The sequence below is a fragment of the Rhinoraja longicauda genome, chromosome 1, assembly GCF_053455715.1.
Source record: "Rhinoraja longicauda isolate Sanriku21f chromosome 1, sRhiLon1.1, whole genome shotgun sequence".
NCBI lineage: Eukaryota > Metazoa > Chordata > Chondrichthyes > Rajiformes > Arhynchobatidae > Rhinoraja > Rhinoraja longicauda.
Genome location: NC_135953.1, coordinates 48,246,865 through 48,272,042, shown reverse-complemented (window position 1 = coordinate 48,272,042; position 25,178 = coordinate 48,246,865). Strand labels below are relative to the sequence as shown.

General features: G+C 40.3%; 1 protein-coding gene across 1 annotated transcript; it reads right to left on the bottom strand.

The window, feature by feature from the left end:
* Positions 1–122: 122 nt before the first annotated feature.
* On the bottom strand, positions 123–23,339 carry LOC144598910 (transmembrane protease serine 9-like). The gene is made up of 9 exons (XM_078409884.1): positions 23,279–23,339; positions 23,054–23,198; positions 20,876–21,023; positions 20,226–20,495; positions 18,654–18,849; positions 10,094–10,238; positions 5,746–5,881; positions 3,532–3,807; positions 123–2,662 (listed from the first exon to the last, which is right to left on the bottom strand). Exons 1-9 carry the CDS (start codon positions 23,331–23,333, stop codon positions 2,441–2,443), a joined length of 1,593 nt encoding a protein of 530 aa, XP_078266010.1. The 5' UTR covers positions 23,334–23,339; the 3' UTR covers positions 123–2,440.
* Between the last annotated feature and the right edge of the window lie 1,839 nt (positions 23,340–25,178).

The window sequence follows — 25,178 nt, the reverse complement described above, 5'->3', positions numbered from 1 at the left end:
TAACAACTCAGAAAATAATTAGGAAAAGGAAAATATTTGTTAACAGTTAACAAGAATAAAATGTCACAGGAAATAAAACCAAGTGTTTTCTTTTTAAACACTTTTACGGAATCAAGGGATATGGGGGAAAGCAGGAACGGGGTACTGATTTTAGATGATCAGGCCTAATCATATTGAATGGCAGTACTGACTCGAAGAGCCAAATGGCCTACTCTTGCACCTATCTTTCTATGTTTCTATGATCAGCCATGATCATATTAAATGCCGGTGCTGGATCGAAGGGCCGAATGGCATCTATTTTCTGTTTCTATGTTTCCATATTTCTCTCGTTTCTATGTTTACAACAATACCAAATGGTTATGGTTGCTTATAGAAGTGAAAGTGTTAATCACATTTGAGGCTGATATGGAGTAAATTCCATTGAGTACATTAAATGGAGTGTGAGATAGAACGATATTTAATGTGCTAATCAAAGTATTGCTGATGTGGAAATTTGAGAAAAAAAAGGTGCTTGAAAAAAGTATCAGGTCAGGCAGTCTCTTTGGAATGGAAAGCAGAATTAATGTTTCATGTTAAAGACCCTTTGCAGTACATGGGAAGAAAGAAAACAAATTAACTCCAAGCTGTAGAGTGAATGAGGAAGTGACAAATAAAACCAAGGGAATATCTCAAATTTACTTAAAAGTGCACACAAAACACAGTATGTCAATAAATGGTTTTGGTACCGCTTTATTTCTGGTAATTTCTGGTAATTTCTGGTAATTTCTGGTAATAAGAATGTAAAAGCAACAACAACTGATTATTTAGCAAGACACAAGAAGCCGCAGATGATAAAAATGAGCAAAAAACAAGCTGCTGGATGATTAACAAAATGCTGATGATTTAATAGTCTTAAATTGTATTAAGATGCAGAAATATATTGAAAACAACATATTATGTAAGCACATATTAAACATCTTAAATTTGCATAAAGTGTAGGCCTATAAATTCAATCGTTCACTGGTCAGTTTTCAGCTTTTTCTCAGCCACCATTTTCCTCAATAATGGAGAGACTCTGTGTGTGAAAGCAAAACCAAAATAGAAGCAGATGCAGGCAATATTTCCCCCCGTACTTACTCTGCCTTTCAATAAGATTGTGTCTGATATCAAACCTCATCTGTTCTTTCCTGAGATGACTACATGTTTATTCTCCTAATTCCCCAATATATATATTTGTCCAGTAATTATAGAATCACAGTATCATGAAACTGTGCAATACAGAAGTGGGCCGTTTCAGCCCATCTCATCCAAGCCATCATCATCGGGGTTTTTTGCTAATCCAATTGCTGCATTAGGCCGGTATCCCTCCATACCTTTGCTATATACCTTACCTGTCAAATGCCTGCCCGGCTAGCATGTATTTCAAGAGGACTAGAATAATAAACAAGGATGTGATGCTTAGGCTCTATAAGGTGCTGGTCAGACTGGATTTAGAGTATTGTGAGCGATTTTGGGCACCGTATCTGAGGAAGGATTTGCTGGCCCTGGAGAGGGTCCAGAGGAGGTTTACAAGAATTATCCCAGGAATGAGTGGGTTAACATATGATGAGCGTTTAATGGCACTGGGCCTGTACTCACTGGAGTTTGGAAGAATGAGGGGGGACCTCATTGAAATGTACCAAATAGTGAAAGGCTTGGACAGAGTGGATGTGGAGAGGATGTTTCCACTAGTGGGTGAGTCTAGGACTAGAGGTCCTCAGAATTAAAGGATGTTCCTTTAGAAAGGAGATGAGGAGGAATTTCTTTAGTCATAGTTTCTTTGCCACAGAAGGCTGTGGGGGCCAAGTCAATGGATATTTTTAAGGCATAGATAGATAGATTCTTGATTGGTGCGGGTGTCAGGGGTTATGGGGAAAAGGCAGGAGAATGGGGTTAGGAAGGAGAGATACTTTAGATCAGCCATAATTGAATGGCGGAGTAGACTTGATGAGCTGAATGGCCTAATTTTGCTACTATCACTTATGACCTTATGACCTTAATGTTGTAATTGCATCTGCCTTCACCACCACCTTTGATCCAAATATTCACCATGCTCTCTGTGAAAAAAACCTAACCATCAGATCTCCTTTCAATATTTCCTCTCTCATCTAGTTCCGAACTCCCCTGCCCTGGGATGAAGACTCTGACCATCTATCCTATTTATCCCTCTCACTATTCTATAACTTTTAGTAAGTGACAATACCCAGTGGTTTGCCAGTTGGTCAAAGGTTATGCTAATTAGCTTTCCCATGCAGTAAACTGGGGGCATAGGTGGCTGGTTGGAACCCATACGTTGGGTGCTGAGTGACTGAATTTATATACTACTCCTTATGCAAGTTGAAGAGCTAACATGTAGTCACTGACGAATCACTGAGGTTAAGTTTTCTTAACTTATTCCTTCAAAGTGCAGACAATTGCTATGTTACACAGTAGTCTGCTGCTCATGCCAAGTTTGATCCATTGAAATGTCATTGGTTTTGGATTTGATTGTTTTTTTTATCCACTGCAGGTATTTATTGGATAAATGAGTATAAATGCCGGGTTTGAACTTTACTTCACATCCCATTCCAAAAATAGCAATGCCACTCAAAATGTTCTTTTTCAGAAACGAACTTTTACATATTAATGGTCCTCCTGCATCTCCCTGTGATAAAACAAATAAAAATAATTAGAATCCCTTTATAATAGGCAACAACATTGTGATGAAGGCAACATTATTGTTTTGCCTCTGTGGACTTATTCAAACCAAAGGTATAAAACGATGCTCTTGGTAATTTGACTATTACACAGCAAAAGGGATATCTTTTGAACAATGGAATTCCAAGTCCCTCTGCCAAAATTCTGATTGACACATCATTAAACATAAACTTATCTGAAGATAGACACAAACAGCTGAAGTAACTCAGCGGGTCTAACAACATCTCTGGAGAAAAGGAATAGGTGACAAGACCCTTTCTTCAGTCTGAAGATGCTGCCTGACCTGCTGAGTTACTCCAGCTTTTTGTGTCTATCTTCGGTTCATACCAGCATCTGCAGTTCCTTCCTACACATAAACTTGTCTGAACCGGTCACACAATTCCATGAACTGCAAAGGTTCATCATCTGACTGTCCACTCTTCACCAACACCTCTTGCCCCTTGCCCCTATGCCCCACCCAGGGCCTTTTCATCATCTGCACACCACAAATCAGGAATGTGTTGGAAGACTTTCCAGTTGTTTAGTTGATTGCAGATCCAGAAAGACTGAAGAAGTCAAGTCAAACCGACTTTATTACCATATGCACATGTACTGTGAGGTACAGGTACAATGAAAATCTTGCTTGGTTGCCGCAGACTCAGACAACAAGCAAAAATATAAATTATACATAAATCATGCACAAATCCTGCATTAATAATAAACATGATTAATAAATGTTATTAATATTAATAAATATTATTAATAAATTAATACTTATTCATTATATACTGAATACATTTTCATCACACATTATTTTTTATGAAATTTGTAACTTACCCTGCACATTTTAGCTTGACCCCCAGTTTTATCACCAGCACATATCATATCATCAGTTATAACAGGTTTTCCTTTGTAATACTTTTGATTGTTACAGGTCTTCCGATCTATAATGGTCACAGTTGTCTCTTGCAAGGTATCTGAGGGATCTGTGTCATCTGCCGTAGTTTGTCCCCATCCTAGAACCTTGCATTTCGTTCCAGGTTTGATATCTTTTGCTGATTTTGGCAATGGCAGGATCTTTACTAACTTATTCAATTTTGCCGCTTTATCCAGCTGTAGCAAAAAGACATTACATGGGATTAAATGAAAGAATTTCATTGTAAGGAGAATATATAAAATATATTTTTTTAAATTCATTCATTGCTGAGGTTTTGAATGTTACACACAAGGATGACATTTATTGCTCATCCCAAACACATAGATCCCAAGATGATGATGGTGAGCATTCTTTTTGAACATAGAACATAGAATAGAACAGAAGACAAGCACTATATAGAGTCACAATAGAGTCTGAAGAAAGATCTTGACCCGAAACATCACCAATTCCTTTTCTCCAGAGATGCTGCCTGACCTGCTGAGTTACTCCAGCATTTTATGTCTATCCATGGAATAGTATGGCACACGACAGGCCCTTCGGCCCACAAAGTCTGTGCCGAACATAATGCCAAGACCATCTCTTATCTACCTGTGCACAATCCCGATCCCTCTATTCCCTGAAACTCTGCAGTCTTTCTAGCCAAAGTGTTCCCACAGTGCTGTTGGATGTTGGATTCCAGGATAAGAAAGGCTGACAAAGGCTGACAATGAGGAATTACAAGTGGATTGAACATTGTGCAATCATCAGCAAACATCCCATTTCTGACCATATGATTCCCTTTAGCATTCCCTTAAAATTTACATTCAGGAAAATCATTGATCAAGAAGTCCAGATGGTTAGCCTAGGACACCACCCTAAGTAATTCCTGCAAAAATGTGCTGAAAAAGCCTGAAGAAGAATCCCAACCCAAAGCATCACCTCTCCATGTTACTCCGGTGATGCTGCCTGACCCACTGAGTTACTCCAGTACCTTAAGTCATTTTTTTTGGTACACCAGCATCTGCATTTGTTTGTTTCAACACTGTGCTAGAGTTGGGGTGATTGTCTTCCAACAAGCAATTATTTTCCTTGTGTAAGTAAAAACTTCAACATAGAGTATAGGAGAGTCATAGAGTGATACAATGTGGAAACAGGCCCTTTGGCTCAACTTTCCCACACCGGCTAAAATGTCTCAGCTACACTAGTCCCACCTGCTTGCATTTGGCCCATATCCCTCCAAACGTCCGATCCATGTACTTGTCTAACTGTTTCTTAAACGTTGGGATAGCCCCAGCCTCAACTACCTTCTCTGACAGCTTGTTCCATACACCCACAGTTACCCCTCAGATTCCTATTAAATCTTTTTCCCTTCACCTTAAACCCACGTCCTCTGATCCTTGATTGACCTACTCTGGGCAAGAGACTCTGTGTATCTACCCGATCTATTCCTCTCATGATTTTATACACCTCGTCAAGATCACCCCTCATCCTCCTGCACTCCAAGGAATAGAGTCCCAGCCTACTCAACCTCTCCCTATAGCTCAGGCCCTCTAGTCCTGGCAACATCCTCGGAAAGCCTTGACCTTGATGGTTATTAATTTTACTTTTGTCTGTAATTTTATAGCTGCTTGATGCCACATTCCATCAAATGCTGCTTTGATATCCAGGGCAGCATTCTTTGGAATTCAGTTCTTTGGTCCATGTTTGTACCAAAGCTGTGATGAGGTCTAAAGCTGGTTGATGCTGATGAAACTTAAATTGTGCATTAAAAAGACGGTTATTAGAGAATATGTGTCATGACACCTTTCATAATTTTGTTGATGAGGCAAGAACGATGGAGTTTGACCAAATAGAAGCATATCGGGCTGATTTGCCTCTTTGACATTGTCTGATACTGTGATGCTCTGATTCTTTTTCACAGCAGCTTTATTTTCAAAAAAGATTATGTTTTCTATGCTAATTCTACGATTGGTCAATTGATCAACTTTACCTCATATGGTTGCACAAAAACACAAATCCAAACAGCCTGCACAAATTGTTTTAATAATATGATTAATTTCAAAGACCAGCGACAAACTTGTAATTTAGTCTGTATATTACTGTGCATATATACATTCATATTCAGAATTTCCTACCTTGAGGAGAGCCAAGTTATTCCGTTCTGTTTTACTGTCATATTTGGGATGTTTTATAACATTAATAACTTTAAATGTTTGTGCTTTCTTCTTATCCTTTAAAGAGTGTGTTCCAATAACCACAGACATTTGTTTCCTTGAATAAAGTAAAGGAGAAAAATGAGAGCATTGAACATAAAACAGTGCAGCATAAGAACAGACCCTGTAGTGGCAACTTCAGTCCTTACAATAAAGTCCTTCTGCTTGCCACCACTTCACAGAGGGTGGAGTGATCGATCTTGACGCAAACCAACAACAGAGAGATCTTAAAGACGTTTCAGTTTAATTAGTCGTTTATTGAAGTAGTAATACAAACAGATCTGTATCTCTCCAAGCTTTTCCCTCGTCATAGGTCTGGTAAGAACTATATCTCACCATGGCTCCTCCGTGTCTGATACCTCCTGTCTCTGCATTCCCAGATATACTTCTAATTCTGGCTCCTCCCTGTCCATTATGCCCATATATGTATTCATCTCACGACAACCCACAGGTGTCCAAAAATAATACAGCAAGATACAAAATAATATAATATGCTAAACAGCTAGTACAAACACAAATGGCTCCTACAGACCCTTTGGTTCACTATGTCTGTGTCAAACATGATGCCAAGACCAACTCTTATCTGCTCACAAATAATTTATATCCTTCCATTTCCTTCGTATGTATATTGCTCTTCACAAGTCTCTTAAATGCCACTATCATGTCTGCATCCATCACCGTGCCTGGCAGCACACTCCAGGCACGCACCAAAAAAACTTGCCCTGCACATTACCTTTAAACTTTGAGTTAAAACATAATTCTTGAACATAGAATACACGTTGCACTGATGTTTTCTCAGTCTAGTTCTTGGGGGAGCCAAAACTCAAAATAAATATATTATAATTTAGCATTGAAATGAAGATAATTTTCACATTCAAAGAAATATTGCAAAGTCAGAGTAATAGGCCCCTTGGCCCTTCAGATCTATGTTGGCCAAAGAATGGAAGTTTGGGTTGATCTCACTTCCAATCTGTAAGTCTGAGTTTAGTTTATTGCCACATGTACAGTGACAAGCTTTTGTTGCGTATAGGTTTTGACTTTTCATATGTTTATTTAGGAAACTTTTAATTTTAATAAAAACTGCCTTCACCATCTGTTCAAGACAAGGAGTTCCAGGGCCTCGTGATTCTTTTGTAGAAATAAAAATGTTGTTTAATCTTTCTGCCAATTAGCTTAAATCTCCAGCTGCTGTTTACCAACATCACTATTAAAGTAAATGGGTCCTTCGTGTTCATATTGTTTGGGTCTCTCAAGATTTTGTACTCCTTGATTAAATCTCCAAACAAGGCTATTAATTTTAAGGCACAAAGTTTGTAAACCAGCATCTGCAGTTCTTATATCAACTTATTATTTTTGACAGAATGTTATCTTCTTCCATAATTTCAATGTATGTGTTTCTTCTTCAATGAAAACAGAAGCAAAGTATTTGTACAAAGCTATACACATTTTCTTAATCCATACACCATAATTTTTGACCTTCACTTTCCTTGAATCTTCATCAGTATTAATAGAAGTTTTGATTTAACACTTTTCCATTTCTTTTACTGAGAAAATATATTTAGCCTGAACCCTTATTATCTCCTTCTTGAATTTTTCTCATTGGACAGAAAACAATTTACTTCAAGGAGCCTTTCCAGTCCATCTGACAAAGGTCAGATCTCAGCCTGATAATTTTTAAAATTTCTGATCCTTCACTTTTTCCTTAACAATGGTAAATTTAATATACTGGAGGAACTCTATTGGTCAGGCAGCATCTGTGGGGGAAAAGTACTGACTGTACTTCAGGTTGGGACCCTTCCCTCCCTTTTCCAGCTTTCTACCTCCTACTCCTTCAGTCTGCCAAAGGGTCCCGACCCAATTTTTTTGTTGTGCTATCCCTCCACAGATAATGCCTAAGTTCCACCAGAACTTTGTGTTCAAATCTATTTAGTACTAAAACTCTCATCTTGTATATTCATATATTTGATTGTACAGCAGTTATTTCCTGAAATACAGCCAAAACGGTATACGATAGTGCAACAATTTTAGGCCCACCCTACTCACCATTCCCCTGCGGTTTCGATTGATCAGGTTTTGTTACATTTTAAAAGCAATTAATTTAATAATCTTTAATAAATGCGCTCCCCCCCCCCCCCCACCGGGAGGACCGGCACCCGTCCCGGCGTGCCCCGCGCCTGACCTTCCTCCCGTGGTGCAGTGCGGCAGCAGAGGGTGAAAGAAGATGGCCGTCGCCATTGAGTTGCCGCTGCAGGAGAGGTTTCCACCCAAAGGCCGCCTGGGGCCGGGATAAGTGGCCCCCTCTCCCCTTTTCTCTCCCCCATCGCCCGCCCACGGCCCCGGGAGACAGCAACGGGTCCACGGATAGTACGTTGGGGGAGGGTTGCCGGGCCCGCAGGAGAAGCTTGCACCCAACGGGTCCATGCCCGTCTAGTATATATTATAATTGGCCCCATGCAATTGTCATTCCCACTGGCTCCCTGTCCAATTGCCACACTCATTCCCTAAAGCTAAGTCCACTACATGTTCATCTTTAGAATCCTTTAACCTTGCCTGGAGAGAACGTAAATCTATGTTTTTCACATGATGATAATAAACCAAAACCAATACCAATGCGAATGTTCAGTTGATGAAGATACTAAGGACTGAGTTCAGAACAAAGAGGAGTAAAGAATGTGAAGTGCAAAGGGAAACGCATTTGGGGTAAAAGATTCAATCAATATATGGAATCGATCCAGTTGGGGAGCCAGTAGAGGCTTAAATTTGTTTTCTATGATTACTCTGGAAGGGCTGAAGGATTGGGAATGGGACCTCTACATGATTTGAAGTTCTGTCCAGATCTAAACTAACTACAGTAATGAGCAGAAAATAAAATAAAATTGCTGGCTGGTAGAAACTATTTTTATTTCATATGCCCTGTAGGAGCCATTTTGCAGTTATTAGTTATTTTTGCTTATTAATATCATTACCTTGTATTCTGCTGTAGTCTGGACACTATAGAGTGAATGTAATGCTTGCATACAAGAGATATGCCAATATGTTTATTGCACCTTCAAATAAAGAAGACTAACTATTAAACGTAAGGAGGATTTCTGTTATTATTGTTTGAGTCATTATGCGTATCGCTGACCCGGTCTATGCAAGTGGCAGCTTGGGAGCTAATAGAGATAGACGAGAAGCTGGCCGCTACATGCCCTTTTGTTTTAATGATATTAGCTTACTTATATTTTGAAGGTAAAAACATGTTTGATTTTAAACTGATCTCACTTTCACATCATTAATTTGACTGGGATTCGAGGAAAGGTTACAGCAAGAAATCATGTAATGGAAAAACAATTAAGTATTTTCTGTTCCTAGGATTGTTAGTGTTGTATACATCCTGAATAGTACAGAACTAAGTGCACATTTTTAGCACGGGCTACTTCATTTACTTCAATTCACAAATATTTACTTAATTCACAAATTGTAAAAATACTGCAAATTGAAATATAAACAGAAATTTTCATAATATGTAATGAAAAGAAAGCACACATTTTACAAGACTTCCTGTAAGTGATGCTTCAAATCAATAGATTTCAATTGTCAGTGGTAGCTGAGTGGTAGCATTCTCATTTCTAGGGGTTTTGGATTCAAGTCAAAGTGAAGGGTCTTGTGTAGAATGATCTGAACTGGTTGATGTATTGTCTTTCAGAGGAGAAGTTAAGCTGAGACACCCTCTGTTTTCTCAGGTAGATAGAAGAAACCTATTGCCACTAATTCAGAAATAAGTAGAGGCATTATCCCTTTGGGTCTAACCATCCTCTATCAAGATTATTTGAACAGATTATTTGGCCTTTTATCCTAATGGAAACTTGCTGTGCATAAATTTGGTTCCACATTTACCATGCTTAAAATACTATGAAAGAACACAATATCAAGAAAGGCACCATGGAAAAGCGGGTCTTCACTTTTCATTATGATCTGAATAACACTGTCCACTTGTATTATTTATTTACCATGACAAGTGTTGTTCTTTTATGAACTGGAATGGGCTTAGGTCTGGTTAAAATAAGCTGAAGCCATGCACCCTTCTTAAGTTTCAAGAGTCCATACAGATCCTAATATAGACCCCAAAGATAGAAAGGAACAAATACAGTTCTGGAAACTCTTTTAAAAACATTTTGAAAATACCAGATGGAGAAGAGAAAATAGAAATATTTTTTGTCATATGTTTTTGACTCACTGATTTCAGAATAAACATCAATGGATTAAAAATAATTGTCCTCGTACTCACAGTATACAGTTTACCGAAGTCAGAACCCAGCGCTTTTCGATTAAAATTCCTCCACAGAAGTGTTCATTTGATGTTTGAATGGATGCCACGTACGATCCTGAACCAGGTTTAGCATCATGACCTCCGATGATTTTCACACAGATACCTACAATAAATACTGTTATTAATATTGATTCACGTTTCTATGGAGCTAAAGTATTCATTTATATACTTACAGCCTTGAACTGCAAACGCACTGATTATTGAAGCAACAAATACCCCTTGAACCATATTAATCATTTTATCACCACTGTGCCAGAACAGTCTTTTATGTTAGAGGAGAATGTGTGAACACCAAGTGATAAGAGTCAAGTATAGGAGCAACGCTTTGGCTTTATCAAGGCACTATTTTTTTAAATAGATTTGTCATAACACATTTTGCCACAACCAATAGATTTCAAAATGACACCCCCATTGTGAAAGAATATAAATGCCTGTGGAAAAAATGCTCTGCTCTGAAGAAGCATGAAAATGCAACAGAGAAATATATCTTGAATGCAAAGGAACTACATTACATTAATTAGAGGAGCAGATGTACAAGAAGATTGTGGACAGCTGTAAAATAATAGGGTGGTATTAGTGAGAGATTTTAACTTCTCCAATGTTAACTGGATAACCCACATTGGAAAGGGCTTGGGCAGGGTAGACTTTGTTAACAGTGTCCAAGAGGACCCTACTGGAGAGGGTGCAACACTAGACCTTCTCTCGACCAAACTATCAGTGGGATACACTTTAGGACAATAATTCTATTCGTTTTTAAATAGTAATGTAGGAAGATTAGACATGTCCACGTTTTTGTCCTAAATTGGGGGAAGGACAATTTTGGAGGCATCAAGCAGGAACTTGCAGAGGGCAACTAGAACGGTGACAATAAGTTCTCAGGGACACGTTCCTGTTAGGGTGAAAAATAAGGCTGGCAAGTTTAGGGAACCCTGACTGACAAACATATTGAGGTCATGGAAAGGAAAAAAAGACCTACATCAGGTTTAGGCAGACAGGATCAAGCAAATCCCTTGACAAGAATAAGAAATGTAGGAGTATACAAGAGAGGGAAATCAGGAGGGCAGAAAGAGTGTGTGAGATGGATCCAGCAGACGAGGAAATGGAAAATCCCAAGAGGTTCTACAGGTATATTAAAAGTAAAAGGGAGATTAGGAAGAGAATATGTTGTCTTTAGGGTTAGTATGACCACATGTGGAGCCACAGGGGATGGGTGAGATTTTTAATGAATAATTCTCATCAGTTTCTACCGTGGGGAACATCATGGAAGCTAAGGAACTGAAGCAATGAGTAGTGATATCTTGAATCACATACCAATTACCAAAGAGGAGGGTTTTCTGGTCTTAAAGTACCTGGGCCTGGACAGGTACATCTACGGATCTTGTAGAAAGCTAAGGAAGAAAGTGTGGAGACATTTTCAGAGATATTTGCATCATCTTTAGCCACATTTGGTTCCAGATGGCTGTAGGATAGCAAACGTGTATTGTTATTTAAGAAGGGTAGCAAGGAGAAGGCTGTGGACTAGAGAGAAGCCTGATGTCAGTGGTGGATAAGTTACTGGAGGGGATTCTGATCTACCAGCATTTGAAAGGATAAGTATTGATGAGAGAAAGCCACTGCAAATTTATGTGTGAGAAATTGTGTCTCATAAATCTCAGAGGTTGATGAGGGCAGAGCTATAGATGTTGTGTACATGGACTTCAGAGAGGCATTCGACAAGGTTCTGCATGGGAGGCTGCTCTGGAAGGTTAGATCGCATAGGATTCAAGCAGAGATAGCTGGATGGATAGCAAATTGGCTCCATGGAAGGAAGCACAGGGTGATGGTGGAAGGTTGCTTCTCGGACTGGAGGCCTGTGACTAGTGGTGTGCCTCAGGGTTCGGTGTTGGGCCCATTACTGTTTGTCATCTACATCAATGATTTGGATGAGAACATACAGGGCAAGATTAGCAAGTTTGTTGATGATGCAAAAGTTAATGCTTTTGCAGATAGTGAAGATGGTTGTGAAAAATTGCAGCAGGATCTGGATCGATTGGCCAGGTGGGCGGAGGAATGGTTGATGGAATATAATACAGAGAAGTGTGAGGTGTTGCATTTTGAGACATCAAACAAGGGCAGGACCTACACAATAAATGGTAGGCCTCTGAGGAGTGTTGTAGAGCAGAGGGATCTAGGAGTACAAGTGTATGGTTCCTTGAAGGTCGAGTCGCAGGTAGATAAGGTGGTCAAAAAGGCTTTTGGCACTTTGGCCTTCATCAGTGTTGAGTATAGAAGTTGGGAGTTCATGTTGCCATTCTATAAGACGTTGGTGAGACTGCATTTAGAATATTGTGTTCAGTTCTGGGCACCATGTTATAGGAAAGATATTGTCAAGCTTGAAAGTGTTCAGAAACGAATTACAAGGATGTTGCCAGGACTAGTGGGTGTGAGCTATAGGGAGAGGTTGAGTATTCTGGTTCTCTATTCCATGGAATGCAGGAGGATGAGGGGAGATCTTATAGAGGTATACAAAATCATGAGAGGAATTGATCGGGTAGATGCACAGTCTTTTGCCCAGAGTAGGGGAATGGAGGACCAGAGAACATAGGTTCAAGGTGAAGGGGAAAAGATTTAATAGGAATCCGAGGGGTAACTTTTTCACACAGAGGGTGGTGGGTGTATGGAACAAGCTGCCAGAGGAGGTAGTTGAGGCTGGGACTATCCCATCGGTTAAGTAACAGATTGACAGATACATAGATAGGACAGGTTTGGGGGGATATGGACCAAGCGTAGCCAAGTGGGACTTGTGTAGCTGGGACATTGTTGGCCGTGTGTGCGAGTTGGGCCAAAGGGCTGTTTCCACATTGTATCACTCTATGACTCTATTCAGTAGTTAAACTCCAGAAAATGTTCTCACTGAAATCTTTTTCTCATCAATCACTAACAAACATATGCCTTTGAGTAAATATGTTGAAGCTGAACTCTGATCTTCCTACAGGGAGTAACACATGGTATTAGCTGCATGGCCATAGATTAACTGCTTAGCTTCTCCCTTGTGACATGGGTGAACATTGCAACAAACTCTACCCGTACCAATTCTTTGAATTCCATGATTCATAGCAAAGGGGTGCATTTGTAAATTGTTCATGAAATTGAAAGTAAGTTGGTACTAACAGTTTCAAAATTACCAGTGCAATGAATTTCAGTTTCACAGCCAATGTTTGTGAGATATATAAATGACTTGGACATAAATGTAGATGGGTAACTTAGTAAGTATGCAAGTAATGCCAAGATTGATGGAGGCATAGACCGTGAGGAAGGTTGTCAATGTATACAGTGGGATATAGAGTCATGGACTCATAGAGTGATACAGTGTGGAAACAGACCCTTTGGCCCAACCTGCCCACACCCCGCCAACTTCACTAGTTATCCAACTGCCTGCGTTTGGTTTATATCCCTCCAAACTTGTACTATCCATGTACCTATCTAACTGTTCCTTAAATGTTGGGATAGTCTCAGCCTCAACTACCTCCTCTGGCAGCTTGTTCCATACACCCACCACCCTTTGAATGAAAAAGTTACCCCTCAGATTCCTATTAAATCTTTTCCCCTTCACCCTGAACCTATGTCTGCTCCTCAATTCCCCCACTCTGGGTAAGAGATTCTGTGCATCTACCCGATTTATTCCTCTCATGATTTTATACATCTCTTTAAAATCACACCTCATCTGCCCTCCAAGGAATAGCGACCCAGCCTATTCAACCTCTCCCTATAGCTCAGACCCATTAATCCTGGCAACATACTTCTAAATCGTCTCTGAATCATTTCAAGCTTGACAATATCTTTGCTATAACATGGTGCCCAGAACTGAACACAATACTCTAAATGCGGTCTCACTAATGTCTTATAGAACTGCCACATGACCTCCCAACTTCTATATTCAATACTCTGACTGATGAAGGCCAATTTTCCAAAACCCTGTTTGACCACCTTATCTACCTGCGACTCGACCTTCAAGGAGCCATGCACCTGTACTCCTAGAAACCTCTGGTCTACAACACTCCCCAGAAGCTTGCCATTCACTGTGTAGGTCCTGTCCTTGTTAGACATCCCAAAATGCAACACCTCGCATTTCTCTGTATTAAATTGCATCAACCATTCCTCAGCCCACCTGGCCAATCATCATCCTGCTGCAAATTTTCACAACCATCTTCACTATCTGCAAAAACAACCACTTATTTTCATCAGCAAACTTACTAATCTTAATAGATCAACTACAGAAATGGATGGAGAAATGGGAGAAGGAGTTTAATCTAAGCAAGTGTGAGGTGTTGTACTTTGGGAGGTTAACTGTAAGGAGTAGGTATATCATTGATAGCAAGACCTTCAACACCGTAGATGTTAGAAACATAGAAACATAGAAAATAAGTGCAGGAGGAGGCCATTCGGCCCTTCGAGCCAGCACCTCCATTCATTGTGATCATGGCTGATCATCCACAATCAGTAACCTGTGCCCAACTTCTCCCCATATCCCTTGATTTCACTAGCCCCCAGACATCTATCTAACTCTCTCTTAAATTTATCCAGTGATTTGGCCTCCACTGCCTTCAGTGGCAGAGAATTCCACAAATTCACAACTCTCTGGGTGAAGGGATGTTATGAGGGATCTTGGGGCACGCATCCAATGCTCCCTGAAAATGGCAACAAAAGAATGTGCTTGATGTGCTCGCCTTCATTGGTTGGGGCATTAACTATAAGACTCAGGATGTCATGATACTGCTCTGTAGGACTTTGGTTCGGCTGTGTTTGGAGTATTGCGTGTGGTTCTGGTTGCCCCATAACAGGAAGGATGTGGAGGTATTGGAGAAGCTGCAGAAGGGGTATATTAGAATGCTGCCTGGATTAGGGGTTATTAGTTACGAGGAGAGTTTGGACAAACTTGGATTGTTTTCTCTGGAACTCTGGAGTTTGAGGGGAGACCTGATAGAAGCATATGAAATTATGAGTGTCATAGATAGGGAAGATAATCAGAACCTTTCTCCCAGGATGGAAATGTCAAAGACAAGAATGCACGGCTTTAAGGTGAGAAGGGTAAAATTTAGAATGAGATTTGCGGGGCAAGTTTATTACACAGGGAGTGGTGAGTGTCTGGAATGCACTGCCGGGGTTATGGTGGAGGCAGATATGAAAGTGCCGTTTAAGAGGCTTTTAGAGAGGCAAACAGATATGCAGTGAATGCAGGGATATGGATCCTGTGCAGACAGATGGGATTAGTTTATCTCGACATCATGATTGGCACAGTCACTATGGGCTGTAATGCCTGTTCCTGCGCTGTACTCTTCTATGCAAACATCAGAAGCAAAACAGAGAGCAAGCAAGAACCAGACAGGTCCACAAATCATTGTACGAGAGACTTTTTGGGAATGTACCAGGCATGATTAGCAATTTTGCGGATGACACTGAAATAAGTGGTATCATAGACTGTGAAGACAGTTATCAAGAATTACAGCGGGATCTTGTTCAGCTGGGCAAGGGGGGCGAGGAATGGCTCACAGAGTTTAATGCAGATGTGTGAAGTATTGGGTTTTGGGAAGTCAAACCAGGGAAAGACCTTCACAGTTACCCATAAGGCTTTTCAGTGTGTTGAAGAGCAGAGTGATCTAGGAGTGCAGGTACATAGTTCCCTGTGGCATCACAGGTAGATAGGGTGGTGTTGAAAGCTTTTGGCATGCTGGCCTTCATCAGCCAGGGCATTTAGTGTAGAAGTTGGGAAGTTATATTGCAGTTGTACAAGATGTTGGTAAGTATAGTGTTCAGTTTTGGTCACCCTGATATTAGAAGGATGTCATTAAGCTGGAAAGAATGCAGAGAAGATTTACGAGGATGTTGCCAGAGCTAGAGAGCCCGAGCTATCAGGAGAGGTTAGGCACACCAGCGCTTTATTCCTTGGAGCGCAGGATGCTGAGGGGTGATCTTGTTGAGATGTACAAAATCATGAGGGGAGTAGATGGGATGAATAGACAATAGACAATAGACAATAGGTGCAGGAGTAGGCCATTCGGCCCTTCAAGCCAGCACCACCATTCAATGTGATCATGGCTGATCATTCTCAATCAATACCCCGTTCCTGCCTTCTCCCCATACCCCCTGACTCCGCTATCCTTAAGAGCTCTATCTAGCTCTCTCTTGAATGCATTCAGAGAATTGGCCTCCACTGCCTTCTGAGGCAGAGAATTCCACAGATTTACAACTCTCTGACTGAAAAAGTTTTTCCTTATCTTCATTCTAAATGGCCTACCCCTTATTCTTAAACTGTGGCTCCTGGTTCTGGACTCCCCCAACATTGGGAACATGTTTCCTGCCTCTAACGTGTCCAACCCCTTAATAATCTTATATGTTTCGATAAGATCCCCTCTCATCCTTCTAAATTCCAGTGTATACAAGCCTAGTCGCTCCAGTCTTTCAACATACGACAGTCCCGCCATTCCGGGAATTAACCTAGTAAACCTACGCTGCACACCCTCAATAGCAAGAATATCCTTCCTCAAATTTGGAGACCAAAACTGCACACAGTACTCCAGGTGCAGACTCACTAGGGCCCTGTGCAACTGCAGAAGGACCTCTTTGCTCCTATACTCAACTCCTCTTGTTATGAAGGCCAACATTCCATCGGCTTTCTTCACTGCGCAGTCTTTTTCCTAGGAAAGGCCATTCAAGAACTAGAGGGTATAGGTTTCCGGTCAAATTTACTGGGATCCCAAGGAGCAATAAATAGGGTGCGGGTATATGGAATGAACTGCTATGTAAAGTAGTTGAGGCAGGTGTAATAACAAAAAGTGAAATAAATTTGGACAGGTACATGGACAGGAAAGATTTAGAGGTTTAGAAGGATACGGGCCAATTGGGACAAGCATTGATGGGGTATCTTGGTCGGTATGAACAAATCGGGCCAAGGACCTGTTTCTGTGCGGTATTAATCTATAACTCAATGATTCTATCATATAAAATATTGTCAGCAGAATAGTCTCAATGTTCAAAGAATCCAGATTAGAAAAGTGTCAAATAAGGACTGGTGCGAGGATTGGCCGGAAATAAAATATGCTTAAATAGTTTATCTCAATGGGAACTTAAGAAAAGGTAAAATCTTGATGAAGTCAAAAATATAATTGTTTTGGGAATTGTTTTAGATTTTTCTAAACTTTAAAAAAGCTCCAGCACTCGGTACTAGTGGGCAATTGATGCCTCCCAGGGTGTATAATCCCTACTCCCTCATTTTTACCTCAGAATTGCAGTTGGGTTCCGATTTCATCATTGTACACAAATTTGCAAGCAAATCCATTTTTCTGGAGCACACCATACTCCATTACCAAAGCTTTGGTGTTAGTGCAGCAGAACCCTATTTTTGCAATAGTAGTGTGGGTGCAGTTCATGCCATAATTTAACAAGGGTCTGTCTGACCTAGGTATTAAACCATAATTTAATTCAGTTAGAGCCTGAATGATCTGGGTAAAAATGGAGGTACGGCCTCTTGTTCCAACCTAGAGCATTCCTCTTGTTCCCACCTAGAGAAGTAACTCGTTCTCTCAAAGTTATTTCTCCCAGAATTTCAGTGAGTTAATAAGTAGAGCCACAGCAAAGAATAGTATTCTGAAGATGTTATTTTGCATTAACCATAAGCAACACTACAAGGATACAGTTTATCTGGAGATTACAATCAACATCAACACTGGCAATTTTTCCGTGAAAAGGATTTAACAAAGGTTATTACAGATATTTTAAGAATCCAAATAGATAAATAAAATTATACATGGCTTACAGCATTTTTGCCATTTCCCCCATTGTGCATAACTTAAATTTGCACAAATATATATCATTGCTTTTAATTGTCAAAAGTTAAAAAAGCCAGGCAAAATGAATTAATAGTAAATATCTTTGCAGTAAAAAATAGCAGAAACAGGAATCCCTTCTAATTCCATTATGTAACAGTTTCTTGTTTGGTCAGCATGTTTCAGGTGTTTTTCTCCTTTTCTACCCATGTGGGTCTCAACCCAGATCAGGTACAATCAGGTGAACAAGTTTTTAGGACAGTTTGTGCTGAGTCCTGTTCAACACATTTCCCAGACTCTCTGGCAGCATTTGAAGTAGTCATACAGTTAACAGCATGTCCACGAGAACATCATCAGAGAAAATGGAATCAATAATGTCCATAGAATTGTCTACAAGTGGGAACAAATAAAATTAATATCAATGTAACATAGAGATTATGGTCGTATAGGAGAGGAATGATTGTTAACAGTACGACCTGTTAAAAATGAACATAGGTGTATGTGGTCAAAACGTTCAAAAGCACAAACTAACATTGTGTCATCAATAATAAGTCATTTTTACATATGGAAAAAACCCCCAATTATTTTGAGTTTCTTTAACATTCAAGTGACCATGAAGTTTTGGAAACATATTTAATATATCAATTTCCTTCCGATTCGTTTCACTGATAAACAAGTTATTTTATAAAAAGTGACAAACACATCTTCCTGTTAGATTTGTTCCACTGCCTTACTAAAATTCACAACTCCAATTTTTTCCTTGATCCAGGAGAGATATTTGTCTGTTAACCGGACATATATGCCGGGTTTTTTTGAATTTCCACATTCCTTTCTGGCTGTAGAAACACCAACAACCTCCTTCTTCCAGCTCATTGCCTTTTTCTTGCACATTAATGGATCTCCCGCATCAACCTATGGCAAAAGAGTTTTAGAAGTTATGCTTGAAATAATTTTACACAATATTGAAGAAGCCAGTATGCACAGAAATTCTTGATAAATTGAAGTTTATACAATTTCAATTAAATAACCTATTTAGAAATGTATAGTTTATTCAGTCCAACCCTATGTCAATCGTTACATGCTGTGCAAGCAAATAGTTGTGTATGGTACAGTGACGGGTGTGGGGAGAGTGAGCTGGCGTGGAGAGAGCGTGCGCGCGTGGGGAGAGCGTGCGGGCGTGAGGAGAGCGAGCGGGTGTGAGGAGAGTGAGCGGGCGTGGGGAGAGTGAGCGGGCGTAGGGAGAGCGAGCGGGCGTAGGGAGAGTGAGCGGGCGTAGGGAGAGTGAGCAGGCGTAGGGAGAGCGAGCGGGCGTAGGGAGAGCGAGCGGGCGTGGGGAGAGTGAGCGGGCGTAGGGAGAGCGAGCGGGCGTGGGGAGAGCGAGCGGGTGTGGGGAGAGTGAGCGGGCGTGGGGAGAGTGAGCGGGCGTAGGGAGAGTGAGCGGGCGTGGGGAGAGTGAGCGGGCGTAGGGAGAGTGAGCGGGCGTGGGGAGAGAGAGTGGGCGTGGGGAGAGCGAGCGGGCGTGGGGAGAGTGAGCGGGCGTAGGGAGAGCGAGCGGGCGTGGGGAGAGTGAGCGGGCGTAGGGAGAGCGAGCGGGCGTGGGGAGAGCGAGCGGGTGTGGGGAGAGTGAGCGGGCGTGGGGAGAGTGAGCGGGCGTAGGGAGAGTAAGCGGGCATAGGGAGAGTGAGCGGGCGTAGGGAGAGTGAGCGGGCGTGGGGAGAGAGAGTGGGCGTGGGGAGAGCGAGCGGGCGTGGGGAGAGTGAGCGGGCGTAGGGAGAGTGAGCGGGCGTAGGGAGAGTGAGCGGGCGTGGGGAGAGTGAGTGGGCGTGGGGAGAGCGAGCGGGCGTGGGGAGAGTGAGCGGGTGTGAGAGCGAGTGGGCGTGGGGAGAGTGAGTGGGCGTGGGGAGAGCGAGCGGGTGTGAGGAGAGCGAGCGGGCGTAGGGAGAGCGAGCGGGCGTAGGGAGAGCGAGCGGGCGTAGGGAGAGCGAGCGGGTGTAGAAAGAGCTCTTCTGCCAGCTCTGCCCCCGATTCTTGTGGCTCGCAGAGGGGAAGAAGTGCTGGGGAGAGAAGACATGGAAATACAATGTCCCCACCCAGCACAAAATGCCCACAGCCCCGCAGCAGTCGGCAAATCCATCCCTATGTATCCTACCATTTCTTTGAATTAAATAATATGTATGGGGACTCGCTGGCATGTCCATCAGTCAGACATTTGTATGAGGGTAGCATATATTTTCGCAGCATATATTTTCCCGTTATTTTGGACCTTTAATTTACTGTGTGTAACTTACCAGGCAGGAATCTTTCCTGCCCTTTTTGTCAGTGGCGCATATCATATTGTCTGTTATAACTGGACTCCTGTTATAATACTTGTTACTATTACAGGTTTTCCGATCCATCACTGTTGCTTCTGCCTCTTTCAAGATTTCAGAACGTGATTTATCCTTTGAATTGGTTTGTCCCCATCCGATGAGACTGCACTTTAGTCCAGATTTGGGGTCCTTTGGCGACGTTGGCAATTGGAGGATTTCCTTACTTTTAATATTTGCAGCTTGTCCTAACTGCAATAAATAAGAAAAATATATCAGTGTTTCCCATTTTCATGTCATGCTACGTTTGCAAGGTTATAACACATATGCACGTAGAAAATATACAAATGTTAAAGTATATTTATTGTTGCAATTACTTTAGTAAAGTGCAATGTTTAAAAAATAGAAAGACCACCCAAATTAACGATGCCTTTAAATTCAGGAGCAAGGTGAGCCCAGGCAGTCAGTAAGTAGAGTATCAATTGCTAATCTCATCATAATGATATGAGGTTAATTAATGCATTTATCCAGAATCTAGATTTTTCATCCATCTGTCAGTTAGAAAACCATAGAAAGTTTGTAGTGTACAGGTATTAAAGATATATGCATATATTTTATTGAACAATAATTACCTCCAAAAGCATAAGGTCATTATCCAGTGCATTCTTATATTCAGGATATGGGAAAAAGTTTTTAATAGAAATTTTCTGTTCTGTCTTATCCTTCTTCTGTGTTGACTGAAGTCCAATAATTACGATGGATCTCTTTTTCTTGACCAGCCTGTAATTTTTGTAGTGAAAATTTACTTGAAATAGCAATACAGAAAAAAAGCAACACAATACATGTTATGCTTTTACAAAGAGTTGACAGCATTTTTCTAGAATGGATGGACCAGCTGAGTTGGGGCATCTTGGTCGGTATGGACGAGTTGGGCCAAAGGGCCTGCTTCCATGCTGCATGACTCTATGAATCAGTCCAATTACTTTAATAGTTACACAACAGAGCGGAGATTTAATCTCAGAGCTAGTGGCCAGGAACCTGTAACAAAAGCAAACTAAAAAAATGTGACAAGAGCAACTTAAAAAATAAAGTGACTAAAAAATATATTAATAAAAGTATTGCTTCAAATATTCAATCAACTTGTTCTATCATGGAATTACATTTTTGTTCATCTGTATTTGAGACCATTCAATGACTTTGGATCGGTCTCAATATAAATGCTTAGTTAATATAATCTCAGTTCTGAAATTTTCGACTGACCAATATTTATCAGCATTTAGGATGGTGTATGAGATTTCCCTTATCCTTTATGTGATGTAAACCTCTGCTGAATGATGTTGCTCATGTTAGACTCACTCTATAATAGTCTAACTTGAGAAGAACACAAGCACAGCCTAACCAACCTGCCTCATGATTTAATAACTTCAGCCCAGGTTCATTCTGATGAATTGACAAATGCACACTTTCCAAGGTCAGCATAACCTTCCTGATTTGTGCAGCAGAGTACTGAATGCAATACCTCTGAAGAAGGGTGTCGACCTGAAACGCCACCTATCCATGTTCTCCAGAGATGCTGCCTGACCTGTTGAGTTACTCCAATACTTTATGTTGCCTCAAATGATGTTTGTTGTTTTTAATCATTCCAGGGACATGACAGTGCTGATGAGGCTTGAACTTAACCCTTTTATTTTAAAGGCTAACTTCTCAGTAGCCAACTTTATTTTGATTTTTTATTCATTCACTATCTGTGGATATTGCTGAAAAGACCAGAATTTAATGCCCATCCCTTACAAATGAGAAGAAGGATGTAGTATGAGAATAATATCAGCCTCAATTAAAGGTAGCAATAAGCCACCTTCTCAAACCTCTGCAGTTTGTGGTTAAGATCCTCCTACAGGATCCAGAGGCAGTTCCAGGTTTTTCCAGAATCCAGAGGCAGCTCCAGAGGCAGTTATAGGTTTTTAAGCCAGAGATGATGAAGGAATTGCAATGCATTTCTAAGTTGGAATGCTATGTAGTTGGAGTGCAATTAGAGCAAGATGGTGATCTTATTTTCACCAATCTTGGCCTGAGCAACACAATGTGGGGAAGCAATTGGTGTTACTGCCTAGACTCGGGTTTAATCGTCATCTCTATTACTATCTGAGCAAAGTTTCCATGTTATAACTGTGACTGTAGGTTTCCCCCACGTGGTCTGGTTTTCTCTCGCATCGAAAAAGAATCAAGAGGGCTTGATGGACATTGGTGAGAATTGGTGCAGGGAAATGAGGACAAGGGAAGTGGGAGCCAGCATGGAGCAATGAGCCAAATGGGAAAAATAAATTAAATCTAGTTAATGTATTTGAAAAGAGCAGTAACCGTGTTACACCAGAACAGGTGGTAAATTTTTTGCCAGAGCTGTTTCTCCCGTTGATGTCTTTATCAACATAATAATCAACATAATTGACGATTGTAGCAAGCAATTGTCACAGCCATAACTTTGCACTACATATCGGTTAACTTTTATCTACCAAATACCCATGTAATCGCGCATTACCACCTTTATTTTGCTCGAAGGTATCACAAAATGCTGGAGTAACTCAGCAGGTCAGGCAGCATTTCAGGAGAGAAGGAATGGGTGACGTTTCGGGTCGAGACCCTTCTTCAGACCTTTATTGTGCTAATTAACTAATTTTAAAATGCAAGTTGAAAAGATGAGCCCAGCTGCATATTTTATTTTATAAAAACATTGTTTACTGAAACAAATTGGAAGCATCCCTCATTGAAGTGTAATAATGAAGGGTAAACTAGAAATGAATAAAATATCTTACTGTAGACAACTTGCTGCAGTCAGAACCCATTTTACATGGATCAAACTTCCTCCACACACGTGCTTGTTATTAGCTTGGATGGACACCATGAAAGATTTTGAATAAGGTTTAGCTTCATGACCCCCAATGATTTCCGTACAGTCATCTACAGAGGAAAAAATACATAACTATCATTAAGAGCACTTAATTCAACAAAGTTAGAAACCCACCTCCTTAAATACTTACAGCCTTGACCAGCCAAGACAGTGGCCACTAAAGCAACAAGTGCTGTCTGAAGCATGCTGATCATTTTGTCCATATGCTGATGTGAGAACAATGAGTTGCTCTTGTAGCATTTCGAGGAGGATGTGGTATTATGCAGTTTAGGCTCATGTGACATTTTGTGTTCTTGTTTTGAAACACTTGTTACATTTTTCAATGTTATCAAAAATTTTAAAGTCAGAAAAATGTGTCTCTGAAAAAAACATTGCACTCACAATCTTATTGGAAACTGGTAATAATTCAAAATTAGTAATGACTTCCAAAGCTCTTGCTACCTAAGATCTATACTATAAAAGTGGCAGCATAAATATTGTGTGTGACAAACTAGATTGTGCCACAAATATATTTAGAATTTAAATCATCTGCTTCATTTTTAATTTAAAATATTGATTAAAGTTGGCTGAGATAAAATAATACTAATTAATGTTTTTGCTGACCAGAAAATATATGCAATTTTGTATTATTTTACTGAGAAATATTCCAGCATCCTTTAATGCCTTCATTCCTTAATGTATCCCACCTTGTATTTACTGCTGATTTTGGTATTGTAGTTATACATGTGAACTAACAAAAGTGTTAAAAATAGCTATAAAAAGGGGAGAAAAAAATATTGTTTTAAAATTGTAGCTTTTATCACAACCAGTTTTGTGAATAGATCTATGCTTGAAAAATTAACCATTTATTCTCTGTAATGAGTATTTTTTTTTTGGCCATTTCTCTTTTTATTCTGGCAGAAATGGATAATGCAGGAATTTTCTAAGCCAATAATTCTAAATTATTATTTGTTTCAATGCTTGGGTAAGGTAATAGTCCCTTGCAGTAATGCAATAAATATTAAAACTTCGATGAGTCCAGAGGAGACATAAAGTGAAATTGTAGGGATTGAATAGTGGTTTCCTGACTAGATTGTTTCCTTCTTAATATCAGGGCAAAGGGAATGACTGAATGGCTGCAGATTATTTTATAGGAGGATGGTGATGAGTTGGAAATTACTCATAGACAAAGATGGACAGGTGCTTGGGAAAGAACAGAATTCAGAATTATAGTAAAAAAGGAGGGGTGAGACTGGTCTTCAAAGACCCAGGGTAAGCTCAATGGACCATATGAAGCATTTATTGTTTTAGACTGGCGATTAAGTATTGTTTGATTTTACTCCTGTGTTGATTGATTCAGGTTGATATTTATTTAATTGTTTCCAATGGATGAAAGGTGGAACACCACCTAAGTGAATGCAGATAAATGAACCAGGACTTGATGGGATCTTTGATATAGAAAATGGTTTTGGATGGGAGCTCAAGTATTTGGGAGAATGACTGGAAGGAATTTGGAGTAGCTGATGTCAAAGGGAATGAATGAATTTGTTGATGATCTGAAACAGAGTGGAGGTAAGGAGAGCAATTTGTTTTATAGCATATTTAAGTTGTGTATTCTTGTGGCGTATGTAACTTATCTTTTATTTTCCATCAAGTTTCTTACTTTGAGCTGTAACCTGCGATTGTTTTGCACAATGAGCTGGTCAACCGACCTTCGCAAATGTGTCAGAGTTTCCGAGCCACAGAACATAAACCACAAAGCCTTTCGCACGTTTGAAAGATGTTTTACTCAAATTTATGTGACTCTCAACTGATATTTTCCGGACCACACATGTTACTTGTCACCTAAGTGACAGGGCAGGACTGAACTTATTGATATTACAATTCTGAATTTTACTTGCGACCATGAAAATAGCTAGGCACAAATTTGTCCTCAATTAGTTTTATTAAGTAGACATACAGTATATAATAGTAACATTATATTCCACTTTCAAAATCTGGCTCCATTGACCAGAAATACAGATTTAGTGCTGGCACATAGAGTCATAGAG

Bases quoted from the DNA above. Each gene is read 5' to 3' on its own strand.
- LOC144598910 (XM_078409884.1), bottom strand. From the start codon at position 23,333: ATGCTTCAGACAGCACTTGTTGCTTTAGTGGCCACTGTCTTGGCTGGT. The intron at 21,024-23,053 runs GTAAGATATTTT...CAAAAATTACAG, and splicing joins ACTGCAGCAAGTTGTCTACA to GCTGGTCAAGAAAAAGAGAT. The intron at 10,239-18,653 runs TCTAACAGGAAG...TATTTATTGTAG, and splicing joins TAGTAAGGCAGTGGAACAAA to GTATCTGTGTGAAAATCATC.